Source organism: Megalobrama amblycephala, linkage group LG12, assembly GCF_018812025.1.
Source record: "Megalobrama amblycephala isolate DHTTF-2021 linkage group LG12, ASM1881202v1, whole genome shotgun sequence".
Taxonomy (NCBI): Eukaryota; Metazoa; Chordata; class Actinopteri; order Cypriniformes; family Xenocyprididae; genus Megalobrama; species Megalobrama amblycephala.
The window spans coordinates 8796026-8811770 of NC_063055.1; the positions used below are offsets into that span (position 1 = coordinate 8796026).

General features: G+C 36.2%; 1 protein-coding gene across 4 annotated transcripts; it reads left to right on the plus strand.

The window, feature by feature from the left end:
• The first annotated feature begins 49 nt into the window (after positions 1-49).
• On the plus strand, positions 50-15104 carry kif2a (kinesin family member 2a). Of its 4 annotated transcripts, none has more exons than XM_048211459.1 (21): positions 50-280; positions 3565-3679; positions 4188-4310; positions 4399-4453; positions 5898-6026; positions 7187-7287; positions 7418-7513; positions 7938-7992; positions 8083-8245; positions 8350-8440; positions 8617-8680; positions 8768-8859; positions 9060-9202; positions 9370-9574; positions 9689-9799; positions 9875-9942; positions 10230-10313; positions 12052-12202; positions 13622-13723; positions 13833-13968; positions 14053-15104. In XM_048211459.1, exons 2-21 carry the CDS (start codon positions 3602-3604, stop codon positions 14136-14138), a joined length of 2133 nt encoding a protein of 710 aa, XP_048067416.1. In that variant the 5' UTR covers positions 50-280; positions 3565-3601; the 3' UTR covers positions 14139-15104. The 4 variants fall into 4 exon arrangements, with proteins under 4 accessions (XP_048067416.1, XP_048067415.1, XP_048067418.1 ...); XM_048211458.1 differs by having other exon boundaries at positions 3585-3679; XM_048211460.1 differs by lacking the exon at positions 50-280 and adding an exon at positions 3199-3340 and having other exon boundaries at positions 3585-3679.
• Positions 15105-15745: the final 641 nt, after the last annotated feature.

The window sequence follows — 15745 nt, forward strand, 5'->3', positions numbered from 1 at the left end:
CGCAGAAGGCGGGGCTTGTGGGGGGAAAAAACCACGCAAGTCGAACGTCCCCCGCGCATGCGCCCTGTACTCTCTCCCTCTTTTATGTCTCGCACTGTGGCCGCCTCCCGGTTTTGAGCAACACGGAACAACAAATGTGAAAAATTCAAACACAAACACTGTTTTTTAGTTTCCACACGCCCTTCTGTTTGAGTATTCCCCTCGTCCCATAAATGAGCCATGGCGGTGAACTTCGGCAAGATCGTCGTGGGGATTTATGTGGAGATAAAGCGCAGCGATGGTGAGTTCATATTTGGGTCGCTTGTAACCGTCCGTTAAAGTCGTTGCCCCGGTTCGGCTAACGGATGCTAACGTTACCTCACAAATACACATGACAGAAACGACAGTTTAGGTGGTTGAGCCTGGAATAAATCGATATATGGCGTTAAGTTTGCTCTGTTGGTGTTGGTTGCCGGGGTAGTTAACGAGCTTGTGTCAATCAACAGTGCAACTGTCGGTTTACGTTAGCCACCTGCTAAATCCGGGTGGAGTTTGTTTAGTTATTCATAATGTGTGCTATTGTATTTGATTTGAGCTCAGAAACTGGCTTACTTGGTGGATATTATTGGGGAATTATTTATGTCTTATATTGGTAGGGAAGATAATTTTGTAAGTATAGTAGATTCTGGATTCATTTGGGTTAGCCATCTTAAGTCACTTGCGAATGAATGTTTTGTTTTACAGATTGGGTGTAAATAAGTGTGGAGAGAGGGAGGTTGCTGGGTTCACTCAAACCAGCTGGTTTAGCTTGGTAGTTTTGAGCTTTAAACCCACTATAAGTTTTGATGCAACTCACTTCACATCAGTCACTCAATTAAAGTTATGATGACATCAGAGAGTTTCCATATTTATGATAATCTGGACATATGACTATAAGTGTCATGATTTGTAGATGACAAGCAAGTTCCCTAAAAGTTATGTAATGTGTCATTCTTTGGGCTCAATAGATTGATCTCATCCTACTGGCCAAAGGAAATGCTGACAGCTTGGGACTTGTTGCATTATTATGGACAGATGATCAGTGACTTTTATATTTATTTATATATATATATATATATATATATATATATATATAATATATTACCAATATTCACAGTCCAATCACTCATAAATAGAACCAAATAAAGGCTTTTATATGCAAAGAAGCCTATTTAATGTATTGTTTGGATATCTAGTCAACTTTTTAAATAACAGCTGTTCATTTTAAGGTTAAAAATGGTTTATAATTGGCCCAAGACAAAGGTGAAAACTATTTTTCCCATTTAGATAGTAAAACAACTTTGCATAAATACCAACAATAGTAACACTACTGTTACTAATCATTATTATTGTCATTAACGGGTTAGTTCACCCTAAAATGAACATTCTGTCAATAATTTCTCACCCTCATGTCGTTCCACACCCATAAGACCTTCGTTCATCTTCGGAACACAAATTAAGATATTTTTGATAAAATCCAATGGCTCAGTGAGGCCTTCATTGACGGCAAGATAATTCACACTTTCAGTGCCCAGAAAGATACTAAAGACATATTTAAAACAGTTGTGACTACAGTGGTTCAACCTTAATGTTATACCAAAAAAACATTTATTCAACAATATCTAATGATGGGCGATTTCAAAACACTGCTTCATGAAGCTTTACGAATCTTTTGTTTTGAATCAGTGGTTAGGAGCGTGTATCAAACTGCCAAAGTCAAAAGATCCAAAACAAAAGATTCGTAAAGCTTCGAAGCTTCATGAAGCAGTGTTTTGAAATCACCCATCACTAGATATTGTTGAATAAAGTCGTTATATTCTTGTCACTTCATAACATTAAGGTTGAACCACTGTAGTCACATTAAAGGGTAAGTTCACCCAAAAATGAAAATTCTGTCATTTATTACTCACCCTCATGGAGTTCCACACCCATAAGACCTTCGTTAATCTTCAGAACACAAATTAAGGTATTTTAGTTGAAATCCGATGGCTCCATGAGGCCTTCATAGGGAGCAAAGACATTTCCTCTCTCAAGATCCATAAAGGTTCTAAAAACATATTTAAATCTGTTCATGTGAGTACAGTGGTTCAATATTAATATTATAAAGGGACGAGAATATTTTTGGTGTGCCAAAAAAAAACAAAATAACAACTTATTTAGTGATGGCCGATTTCAAAACACTGCTTCATGAAGCATCAGAGCATAATAGATCAGTGTGTTGAATCATGTTTCAGATCGCGTGTCAAACTGCCAACGGCTGAAATCACGTGACTTTGGCGCTCCGAACAGCAGATTCGACACACTGATTCATCTGTGCTCTGATGCTTCCTGAAGCAGTGTTTTGAAATCGGCCATCACTAAATAAGTCGTTACTTTGTTTTTTTTGGCGCACCAAAAATATTCTCGTCACTATATAATATTAATATTGAACCACTGTACTCACATGAACCGATTTAAATATGTTTTTAGTACCTTTATGGATCTTGAGAGAGGAAGTGTCATTGCTCCCTATGGAGGCCTCTCGGAAACATCGGATTTAAACTAAAATATCTTAATTTGTGTTCCGAAGATTAACGAAGGTCTTACGGGTTTGGAACGGCATGAGGGTAAGTAATTAATTACATCATTTTCATTTTTGGGTGAACTAACCCTTTAAAGCATTCATAATGAATATTATGTTTTCATTGTAGTTTAATGGTAATTTAGTCTCAAACCAGAAATTAAACACACATTGATCTGCATATTTGTTATGGACACTTATATTAAATCTGTATTTAATTGGTCATAAAAAGGCAATATATTTAAGATGTTTAATGAAGATTAAGACAGTAATTCTGTAATAACCATCAAATTAGTTTCAGCTCAGTACAGAAATGTAGATTTAGTAAAAACTAGTGTTGTTTGTGTCTTGTGAGCATTCAGTGCCATTTCATTGGTATTGTCATCAATACAATTTTGAAGACTGTCAGAACAGATTTTGATTTTATCTCTTTTAGAAGGCTGTGTTATATTTAACTTCAGTGTAGCAAAGAAACAAATGAGCCTGGATCTGTTGACGTGTTAGAAAAACCGCTCCTGTCTCTTTGGGAAGTTTCTTGTATTGCATAATAGAGATGACTCTTGACATGCTTTCTGAAGACGAACAGTGCTTGTGACATCTTAAACAGAGGAGGTCTCTAGCGGTCTTTTACTTAAAGTAGGGTCTTGACTTTTCTTTTGGCCTGATGTTGCATGGTGGGGTTTTAAATAGCTTGTTTTATGGCAGGATAATATGTGCTTTTTCCTGCTGATGCCGCTGTTGAATAATTGCAGGGATGGAGACGTGAGTAGGAATAGCTCTGAATAATAGATACGGAAACATGGCTGTTTGTTAACGGTGATGCTCTGAGACTTTTCAGTAGTTGATAAGCACAACTTCTGAAGTGCTATGAGAAGCAGATTTTTGCGTTCATGCCTCTTATACACGACCTCGCCAAGTTCCTCTCAAACTTGTTTAAAATTTCAAAACACATGAATGAATGTTTTCCATTTGTCTTTCTCACTTAGAGCTGTTGGATTTCTTACAGGGCGAATACACCAGGCCATGGTGACCTCTTTAAATGAAGATAATGAAAGTGTTACCGTGGAATGGATAGAAAATGGAGACACCAAAGGGAAAGAGGTAAGTCTAACAACCTCTCAGCTGCCTGTGTTTTTAATAATGGATGGAACAACATGCTGGTGTTGTTAGGTGCAGTATAAAACTCTGAGATATTATGTGCTGTGTTCCTTTTAAATATTTACCCTGTGCCTTTTTTTAATATTAGGCTATTTTGTATGATTTGGATCAGTGTTTTTTTTTTTAGTATCAAGATTCTATTATAGTTTTTATTAATATTTTGAACTAGTTTTGATATTTTCCATTTTCTTTTAATTTTAGTAAAACATTTTTAGTAATTTTGTTTTGTGTGTTTTGTCATTTTTAATAGTTTTTTTTAAATGTCTATATAGTTTTTATTATTTCTTTTATTATTATTAAAATGAGAAATGTTGCCTTAGCAGCTACTTGAGAAAAATTTACAAAAATGTGTTTTTAGTTAACTTTAATAACCCTGTTTTGGATAAAAGTGATCAGAAAAAAATGATTTATTGTAATTTTCACCACTTGTTTTTTGTTTTTTTTGCAACAGATTGATTTGGAGTGCATATTCTCACTAAATCCAGATGTTGCTCCAGAAGAGGAGATTTCCTTGAGTCCTGTTACACCACCGCCTCCTACACCCAGCTCTGTGAAAGTTAACAAAATCCCTAAGGTTTGTATGAGGTCAGAGTTAAATGTTGAACTTGCACTCTAATTGTTTGCATCTTTTGAAACTTTTGTACGCTTGTGTTTGTATGCAGAATCGTAGAACTATTGCACCGGGAAGGAGTGAAATCCCATCCAGAGACAACAGAGGTATATTTATATTTGCAATTCAATAAATTCTGAATTGCAGCTATGTGCATGTGCGATTATAAATCAGCTAAAGACTGTGATTTAATTAAATAAATATGTAGTGTGCATGTGCTGGGTGCTTCAGAATGAAGGGGTGACACATGCATGTGTCAGGCTTAGTGTGCTCAGTCCGGTGCAGTGTTTTCAGAGATTGCACACTCCACAAGCACTTTATCTTGAAAGGGTACTCTTGTATAACAGAATTGTAATATTCAGTACTATTAATAGTTCTTCAGCATTATTTTACAATAATATAATACTCCCTGTAAAGCCTGACATATAAAATATTATTTTTGAAATGAAATGGTTAATTGAACCTTTAGACAAAATATTTAAAAATCTAAAAAAAAAGTAAAAGAAAAAAGTTTGCTTATGTTTTTTGTTGAGTACAATCTTTGATACATCAGGCTTTTACAGTTTGATATAGGAGAATGTGGAGTCCATACTTGAGGAAAAATAAACACAGTTTTATTTAGAGGCCCAAACTGAGCAAAAAGATGCAGTTTGGTGCGGTTTTGATATTGGCAAAAAGGAAGATGAAATTCTGATAGCTTGTAATGTAAATAAATGAGATCTTTATAACAGTAGAGTAGACTACCTACATAAAATGCATATAAAAATCAGTCGTTAAATACAGCTACACCAGCCAGGACTGGATAAGAAAATCCTGATCAAACCTGCCAGATCCAACAAAAAAAATAAGTTCAAGATGCATTAAATCTGGTAAAACACATTTAATGTTTGCATAGTCTAATAAAGGAAAATAAACTAGTCGCTACTTAAAGAAATGTATTTTAGTATAAAATTAGATTTTACGTACTAGCATGTTACTCAGTTTATTATATTTAGCAGATTGAATATGTCCTGTAGAGTAAATTACATTGTATCACTCAAACCTGGGCAAACTGAGTCTCAGAGCTGGTCAAAATTAACAAAGCTTATTAGTGATTTAAAACGTTATCGTCCAATGTGATGGCAAATAGGCTTTCCAACTAATGTAAATCAATATTTACATATTAAGATAGTAGTAAATTTCTCTCACACCCGTGTTCCACATTGTCCCGCAAAATCACATCTACTGTCCTGCAACAGAGCAATAACCAGGTGGTCACCCTATCAATTTGAGAGACTTTAGAAATTTGCTTAGCAAATATGATATGATATATCTATTTTCTAAATATTTGACCTCATAATTTTTAATCAAAATGTCAACTTTCAGCCAAATTAAAATACTTATAGTTGTCTCAGCATACTACGCTGACTGACTGTGTTTCAAAATTTGGAAAACTGTCTACCTGAGGGCCTTTTTTGTGCATCATAGTCATGTTTGAGTGCTCCTGTTATGCCTAAGTTTTCAGACATAGCCTCTGTGTGATTTGCTGACTCTAATGTGTTCTGTTTAAAGTTGGCTCAACTCGGGCACGACCGGCCCAACTGCAGCAGCAGCCAGAATCAGCACCCCCTCCACCAGCACAACAACCCTCTCAGCCCACACAGAGCCAGACCCAAAGTCAGCTAGCTCAGCAACAAAACGGTAATATGACACCCCTCAGTGCTTTTCAGTCTGTTCATGTCAACCCCCTTTTCCCCATAGGACAACTCTGAAAGGCATCCTGCAGAGGATGCATGTCATGCATAAAGAGAATGCATCTTTTTAGAGACTTTATTTTGCAGAAAACCTAACCTTGCTCATCCGTCCGTATCTTGGCTCAAATCTCGTGGGGTGTGGTTTGGCTATCCCAGCCGCCCCTCTGAATGTCAGTGACTGTTTGTGACCGGGCAGCCTTGACGTGACTCTGAACCTCCCTGATTAATCCTCTTGCTCTGAATTTATGAAGCTTACAAGAGTCTGTCTGCCGAATTAATCTGAAATCAAAATGCTCAACCTGTTTTCTGTGCGCAGCACGATACTGCACATCCTTTGGGCAGAACTACAAGCTTTCATCTTGACGGATTTGCTTGAATTGATATGCTTGTTTAGTGCAGAGTTAAGGGCAAAATTGATTCACAGATGTGTTGTGATTCTTTCTCAAATGATTCTGAACTGATCTGCACAAATTCATGAATCAGAATTTTATGAATCAGTTTATTGGAAAAGCGTATGCAGGACAACAAAAATACAGATAAGGTGCCTTACAGTGTCTATGTGCAGTCATATTTTAGTATATTTATGCAAATTGAGATGCATAGAAAATAATTTCGGAATTGGATCATAACTCTCGGAATTCCAATTAAGTCAAATCGTCAGGTGTCTAAAAATTCCCATCCCTAGTTTAGTGTTGCAATATGAGTCATTGTTCAAATTACACACTGTTTTTAGGTAGAGGAAATTAGAGTCAGTCGGATGAATATTAATGACTTCATTATGTGGCCTAAACTTTTATTCCGTGTTCTGGTGATACTATTGTTTGCAAGTAATAGCAGTAATTTTGTGTGTTGTAGACAGCAAGAGCACATAGATAAATGACTTTGGAAAAGGCCTGCTCAGAGAATAGAGCTCTTTAAGATGGAGAGGGCTGTTGGCGCTACCATGTGCCAGCTGCCAGAGGCTCTGGCTTGTCTCTATAGCCACTCTGTCTACACAAATACACACTTATATTAGCGGGAGATACAGAGTGGGAGGGGGTGGGCTGAAAGAGAGGAAGCGATTGTTGCCTTTGTTAAATTGGAATTGTGTGTTCTACTCTCTAACAGCGAGGAGGAAGTCGAACTGTGTGAAGGAAGTGGAAAAATTGCAGGAGAAGAGGGAACGACGACGGCTACAGCAACAGGAACTGAGAGAGAAGCGAGCACAGGTGAGACTTCTCATCTTTCTGTCATATCTTGTCTCTCAGCTTCTAATTGTAATGTGTTTCTCAGGTTTGACTAATAGATTATTTCACCTAATTGTGTTCCTGTGGTGAATGTGCTTGTTTTGTTTTGAAGGAAATTGATACAACGATTCCAAACTATGAAATACTTCAGATGATCAGAGACTTTAGAGCAAGTTTGGACTATCGACCACTAACCACGACAGATTTGGTAGGTATTAATTAAGAAATATCTGGGTCATATTTTAACTTTTTTTTTTTTATAATAATTTAGCTTAAATGAAATTTAATACAACAAATACCAAATACTAAAATATTGTATTTTTCCATATTTTCTTTATTATGGTAATTGTTAGTTAATTTATTTTTGTTTTTATTATGATGATTATTCAGAAATTTTTCTCTATTTGAGTTTGGGGTGGGATACTACCCGGAAATGTTCCTAACAAGCTGTATTTGAGATTCACATTTTAATGATGATGATAATAATAATAGTATTACTGAAAACAGAATTCAAATGTATCATATTATTATAAAAATGTGTTATTAATAAGAAAAATATCTTATAATTCAGTCTTGGATGTTAAGTACAACATTTTACATTGAGAAGTAAAACGCAATTCATGTCTCGACAGATTGAAGAGCACAGAATATGTGTTTGTGTGAGGAAACGACCCCTCAATAAAAAAGGTAATGCCTCGGAAATGACAATTAGCATACTTCTTTTTCATTTTTGATTGACTTATGTATTTTGTAATTTATTTCTCTTTTGTGTTGTAGAGCTGACGGTAAAGGACCTAGATGTGATCACTATTCCAAGTAAAGATGTTGTCATGGTTCATGAACCAAAACAGAAGGTGGACCTGACTCGATACCTAGAGAACCAAACATTCCGTTTTGATTATGCCTTTGATGACAGCACGACAAATGAAATGGTTTACAGGTAGAGGATGATCCTCTGTTCATTAAATAAGAATCTTTCTCTAAAAAGAATGTTGGGAAATGGTCACTGTCAGAGGAAAATAACTTATATTGTTCTCTCCACAGGTTTACTGCAAGACCTCTTGTGGAAACCATCTTTGATAGAGGAATGGCCACATGCTTTGCTTATGGCCAAACAGGAAGTGGAAAAACTCACGTAAGAAGTGTTTATTTAATATAATTGAGATTTTTAAAAAAAAAAATCATGTTTGGATGGTTTACTAGGTTTTTTTTGTTTTGTTTTTTTACTTAAATACCACAATACTTGTACTGCTCATTTTTCATTTATCAGAGTAATAGGATGTAAAGCTCACTGATTGCTTTTTGTTTTAGACCATGGGTGGAGATTTTTCAGGAAAGAACCAGGATTGTTCTAAAGGAATCTATGCATTAGCTGGTAATTGATGTTTATTTGGTCCTGTAATTTGTTTAACCTTGTAATTCCTTTCAAGCAACTCATTTATTTTATGTGTTGTACACACAGCTCGAGATGTTTTTCTCATGCTGAAGAAACCAAATTATAAGAAGCTGGATCTTCAGGTTTACGCAACGTTCTTTGAAATTTACAGTGGAAAGGCAAGTGGCTATGAGTTACATTCGCTTTCCATTAATTGAAAATGTGTTGTGAATACCATTTTACACATTTGCTATAATATGTCCATTCATTGATTTGTTTTTGATTATCAGGAGTGTTATTTTAGAAAACTGATGAACTGACTCATGGCTGTGATTTAAACTAAAGCCTATTAGTCGTTTAAAGTCTTTGTCTTCTTTAGGTATTTGATCTGTTGAATCGGAAGGCTAAGCTGCGTGTGCTAGAAGATGGAAAGCAGCAAGTGCAAGTGGTTGGGCTTCAGGAACGTGAGGTCAAATGCACTGAGGATGTCCTCAAACTCATTGAAATGGGGAACAGCTGCAGGTTATACTTGATGTGTAAATCAGCATGTACACTGAATTATTTGCTGTTGTATAAAATATGCATATCTCAAAATCTTTTCCAAAATATGATTCATGATCTTTGGCCACACAATGTCTCAATACATACACCAGACACTTCTGACTTAAATGTCCTATTTTCCATTTCAGGACATCAGGTCAGACCTCAGCCAATGCCCACTCATCCCGTAGCCATGCCGTCTTCCAAATCATACTACGAAGGAAGGGCAAGATGCACGGCAAATTCTCACTCATTGATCTGGCGGGTAACGAACGTGGAGCAGACACGTCTAGCGCTGATCGGCAGACTCGTTTGGAGGGAGCCGAAATCAACAAGAGTCTGTTGGCTCTAAAGGTCAGCGCCTTAAAAACACCACCCTAGAGCATGGGTTGGCAACCTTTTGGTCATGAGGTCCCAATTTTGAATTTTCCAGTTAATCACTGTGATCTTGCATGTCCCAAATATTAGGAATGTATCAGAGCTCTGGGCCGGAATAAGCCTCACACCCCATTCAGAGCAAGCAAGCTCACACAGGTCCTCAGAGACTCATTTATCGGTGAGAACTCCAGGACATGCATGGTAAGTTTGATTAAGCCCTCTTTCTCAAACATTGGCCTGTTTGCACAGCTCTAATTGTGACTGTTGCCTACTCAGATCGCCACCATCTCTCCTGGTATGGCCTCCTGTGAGAACACGCTGAACACTCTGAGATATGCCAACAGGTTAGGACATGGAACTGTTTTGTGCGTTTATGAAAATGGAAGTTGAGAAGAACTCTCGCCAATGTAGCTTCTAGCCTTTTCCCAACCATTTTGAAGATATTTTAAATATCACTCTCAAAGTTTTGCCTTCAATGTCTTTAAAAAAAAAAGTATTTTTGTATTTACCAGTGATTTGACATGCAAGTGCTGATGGGAAAAAGTCTTGTCATAACTTGTCTCTCCTGATTGGCTGTGCTCTTTTCTCTCTGTCTTGCTGTTTTTCTCTGTTCTGTCTTGACTGTCTTCAGAGTAAAGGAGTTTGGGATTAGCCCCTCTGACATCCCCTTCTCTCAGGGGGGAGGAAGTCGCTCTGAACCCTCTCCTACCTATGAGTATGAGCACATGTCTACGCAGCTTCCCACCTTATTCTCAGTCAGATACACTGCAGCAGTGTTGGGGAGTAACTAAAAATAGTGACAAGTTACTGACTTCATTTGTCAGTAGCTGTTTTCAAAATTTAGCTTTTTCATGAACAGGCATAGCGAAAAATGACAAACCCCTACATCATTCTTTTTTCGATTTGTTCTATTTTGTATTTCAGTCAAACTGAAACCAAATAGACAAACTTAAATAGTTGATCTCTCAAGTAGTGTTGGGATGTTTAATTTGAACTACATCAAAATTGGTAGAGTACTGTCACATTGCACTTGTATTGCTATTGACGACAACTACTATAATTTTTGTTAAGCCCAACATCGTTAATTTCAGTACCCAGGTTTCCATTACAGATTTGCGCAAAATTTTTTGCGATATTTTCTAAATGTCGATAAAAAAACTATTGCGAAATGACGGCGTTTCCATTAACTGATGTTATGCGACTAAAATGTTTTTTTTTTTCATCTCGCAATAAGTCAACATGTTAATAGGTTTAAGTATATCGCAGCCACTGCACTAGCCATTATTTTTAATCGGAAAAAAAATGTAGGCATGTTATCCAAGCATTAATGGCAAGAAAAGCCCCTTATAATTGGGAGCGGCCATGTATGAGGTATTTCTTGGTATATCTGCTTTGAGGTCTTCATAAATTGTGGCATTTCTTTAAGTTTAATAAAGAACTATGTCTCGTCTTCTGTCCAAACATAGAATTTTACAGCTTGTTCATATTGATATATATAGTTAAATGCTGTTGTGTAAATGAGGGTGTTTTATTAGTTGTGTAATTTTGTTTTGATAGTAAATACTTATCAGAAAAAATACTGCTGTGATTCAAAATAATATAATCGGATTAATTTATTATTAAAGGTATGCCATTATATAAATACTATCTTAAATAGCTTCACATGATTTTTTTTATTAGTAACTTGTAGTGTTGCAAACAGTATTTCACATTATGAGGGAGCTGGGTCAGCAGTTTCAAAGTAGCTTCCCCAGCACTGCTCAGTAGATACCCAACATCCCATGCTGGCTTGTAACCGATGCATGGAAAAGAAATACTCATGCACAGCAATGTGTATAACCACAGTCTGTTTCATTGTATTAGACACATTGGCTGCACTCACTTCTCACACTAATGGTTGTGTTAATGAAAACATTTTCATTTCCCCTCTGATCTGCTGTCATTTAATTTCTCTAACCCTGGGAATGTCTGGCATTTCTGTGGTAGTGGTGCTGTTGTCCTTCCTTCTCCTTTAGAAATGACACATGATATGAAAATTAATGCACATAAACACTGTGCATAATTAGAAAAAATTAGATGACACCATAAACAGTTGCGTTAGCTGCACAAATGGCTACAATTTGTATACCTTGATGAGAATAATGTCTGGAACTTTTAATTTGTATTTAAAAAAATTCTGTTTGTAGATTTTGTCATACCATGCTTGTTAAAAGTGTTAATCTTTAGAGTTTTAGATTTTTTTTTTTTTTTTTTTTAAATAAATAATGTAAGGTTCTGTTTTAAAATAAGAGTATACAGTGTCTCTTCAGGTTACACTTTGTTAATTGTTCTGTGTACTAAAGATCCAGATTATATTGAAGCTTTTCTGTCCTGTGACCTGTGCATGGTGTCATTTAGGTCAGCACGATTGCTCTAAAAACATCATCATAAATGCTGTCAATCTGTGCATTTAGAGTGAAGGAGCTGACTGTGGATCCCAATGCTGTGACAGAGGGAGTCCGCCCCAATGTCAACGCCATCAACCAGCTGGACATCATGGATGAGGATTGGGAGTTGGGCAACTCCCCTCAGAGAGATGACCTCAAACTGCTCTGTGAACAGAATGTAAAAACACATCTTTTCCTATTACCTACTCCACTTTATTACCTACTCCACAAGTGTATGTAGTCAGTTGTTCACATACACACATCCTGAAAAGTGAAGCCAAAACATTTCAATCTCCACCCGGCTTGAATGGGGTGCAAGCCAAACTAAAAAAATCCAATTGCACTTCAAATATTTTTTATATACACTTCAATATATATATTTTTTCCAATGATGATTTCTGTCATTTTAGGTAGGTCTTATCACGCTGATGTATGTTCAAGTGTTTGTTTTTCCAATAAGTTTGGTTTTAGTTTTTGATGCTATACAAACGGGGTGTAATGTCACGATTATGGGCAGAACCTTGATTCCACGGCTTCACCTCAGGATCACTACTGCACAGACTCCAAATGATGTAATTAGTAACGACCGTTTCTGGGATATTTTGGCTTCATTTTTCTACAGTGGAAGGAAGTCCAACTTTTTTTACAGTCTATATCTATAGTTTAAATACTGTATTGTGTAATTTTTGTTATTATTCTTGCAATAAATATTAAATATACATCAAAATGAGATTATTTTTTAAAATAATATACTACTATTCAATTGTTTGGGGGAAGTAAGATTTTGTTTTGGATAGAAAAACAGTATGAATAATAATATGTATAAATAATATGTATGAATAAAATATGAATAATAATAATAATAATAATATTACAATTCAAATTAATTATTTATTTGAATGTATATTCAAATGTAATTTATTCCCGTGAAGACAAAGCTGAATTTTCAGCATCGTTACTCCAGTCTTCAGTGTCACATGATCCTTCAGAAATCATTCTGATATGCTGATTTGCTGCTCAAGAAACTTTTTTTTAATTATTATTATCAATGTTGAAAATAGTTGTACTGCTTAATATTTTTGTGGAAACTGATACAAATTTTTCAGGTTTCTTTGATGAAAAGAAAGCTCAAAAAACAGCATTTATTTGAAATGGAAATCTTTTGTAACATTATGTTATTGGGCATATTTTCAATGTCACTTTTTTTTATCAATTTAATGTGTATTTGCTGAATAAAAGTATTAATTTCTTTAAAAAAAAACAAAAACAAAAAAAAACAATCTTAATACTGACTCCAAACATTTGAAAGATTGTGTATAGTTGCAAATGTTTTGTAACTAATGATAATTTGTGCACATTTTTTATTTTTAATGTTGCATATATTTATATTGCCCATAAAGGCTTTATATTGTCATCAATGTATTCATGCTTTATAAAGATAAACATTGCATATCATTTATAAGCATAAGAGTGAATCCATAAACAGGAAAAATAATCAGGCAATCGATTTGTTGCCTCCTTTTAGATGTTGTGGACCATACACCATTAAGGCTTCTTATTATAGGTGAGATAAAAGCTTGTCTTTGAATATTGACAGGAAGAGGAAGTCTCCCCTCAGCTCTTCACGTTCCATGAGGCAGTGTCTCAGCTGGTGGAGATGGAGGAGCAGGTTTTGGAGGACCACAGGGCTGTGTTTCAGGTGATTGTTTCTATTTAATGTCAGCGTTTGGTTTGCTGTGCTTGCTTTTTTCTGTTTATAAACTAAAAAAGGGAATTGCTAATTATGTTCATACTGTGTGTGCTGACAGGAGTCTATCAGGTGGCTTGAGGACGAGAAGGTTCTCCTGGAGATGACTGAGGAGGTGGATTATGACGTGGACACCTACTCCTCTCAGCTCGAGCAGATTCTTGACCAGAAGATTGACATACTTATTGAGCTCCGAGGTAATGCATCCTCTAGAAAGAAGAGTTCGGTGTTCTCCTAGTGGAATGGAGTATTAATGCATGTGTGTCTGCTCGTATTATCAGATAAAGTGAGGTCATTCCGTTCTACACTCCAAGAGGAGGAACAAGCCAGCAAGCAGATTAACCCCAAGCGGCCTCGCGCGCTGTAGCCTGGATCACACTCGCGGAGGAACAACAAATACAAGAGTCCTGTAGGCTTCTTGATAGTACTCAGAAGTATTCTGAAGAAACTCTTTCCTACTTTCACATGTGAAATAAAGCGTTAGGTAATTCTCTTACAAATCAGCAGAGGATAAATAAGGGGATTTTGCTCATCATTAAAACCCTTGATGAATGATTAAGATTCTGAGGAAAGTTTTAGATTTTTTTTTTTTTTTTTTTAAATTAGTATCAATATATTTATTTACTTTTTCATTGTAGGTTAAGGGTATAGACTTGTATCAGTTGATACTCACATGTTCTACCCTTTGGGTTTTTTAGTTGGACCACTGAAATCCTTCCTTCGAAGTTGTTCTAAATTGTATGCATGAACACTCGGCAACAGATTATCACTCCGTTCCCAGCATGACTGACTTGGTTCATCTGCACTTTAAATAACCTTGTTTTCTGGGGGGTCCGTTTACCGTTCTTGGCACGGTGTAGGTGTCTGATGATTGGCTGTTACAGCATTTTACTCTGTTTCACCTTGCCATTTTTTGAAGGCATACTAACTGAAGTTTAAGATGTTCTCAAAGAAGCATTTAATGCACTGGGAGAAAAATGTTGAGGTTATGTGAATGAATGTGAGAATTTTGTTGGTTTCTTAAAGACCGCTGTCCCTTTTTCACACAATATTCTCTTCGCCGTCTCTCTCGTCCGTTTATCTGTAGAATGCTTTTGTGCCATATCATGTTTCCTTGTGGAAAGGAAGTTAACAGTCCACCAAAACACTCATCCCTTAGTGTTTTACTTTTAAAACTTCCCATCATTCTCACTTCGCCTATACAAATTTGTAAAGTGTATTAAATTACAGCAAGATTCTCATAACAAATAGGGAATACCACTTCTTCGCTGCTGTTTTCAGTGTTGGCACCTCTCAACTCAGTGGTTGCTAAATAAAGAATGATTCAACAAAATGACTGACTTTTTTCCTGACTTTTCTTTTGATAACTGTTTTAAACTGAATTCTTGCCTTTGTAAAAATAGAGGAGAGTTTTATTGAGGTGACTTTGTCCAAGAAAGGGGAGAATGAAAGTGACTCAATGCTAATAAATAAGTAGTTTAAATTAGTTAATTATTAAAACTAGATAGATAGATAGATAGATAGATAGATAGATAGATAGATAGATAGATAGATAGATAGATAGATAGATAGATAGATAGATAGATAGTCATTTGAGTGGATGCAGTTCTAACCTTATTGTCATAGGGGGCGCTGTTTACCCATTTGATCCTGTTACAGTGAGCTAAAAGGAAAGAAAACTTGGGGTAGTCTCAGCCTCAGCGTCACACCCACGGACCGTTGGCTGAAGGTATATATGCATATCAAAGAGCTTAGTGTATATTCTTTGTGCATATGGTACACTTAACTGGAAACACTTCAGGAGTTTCCAAGTCGTCATCTGGTTGGTTGAATTCTACAGGATGTCCGAGAGACGCGTGAGTCGCGTTCTTTAACGGTCCGCCTGGAAACAAATGCAGTGACGCTAAATGGACGCGGTCGTGTTTACAAGCGCTTACCAGGATCGACTAAACGCTGGATTTTCAAAAGTATGTG

Bases quoted from the DNA above. Each gene is read 5' to 3' on its own strand.
- kif2a (XM_048211458.1), top strand. From the start codon at position 220: ATGGCGGTGAACTTCGGCAAGATCGTCGTGGGGATTTATGTGGAGATA. The intron at 281-3,584 runs GTGAGTTCATAT...GATTTCTTACAG, and splicing joins GGAGATAAAGCGCAGCGATG to GGCGAATACACCAGGCCATG. The intron at 12,203-13,621 runs GTAAAAACACAT...GAATATTGACAG, and splicing joins AACTGCTCTGTGAACAGAAT to GAAGAGGAAGTCTCCCCTCA.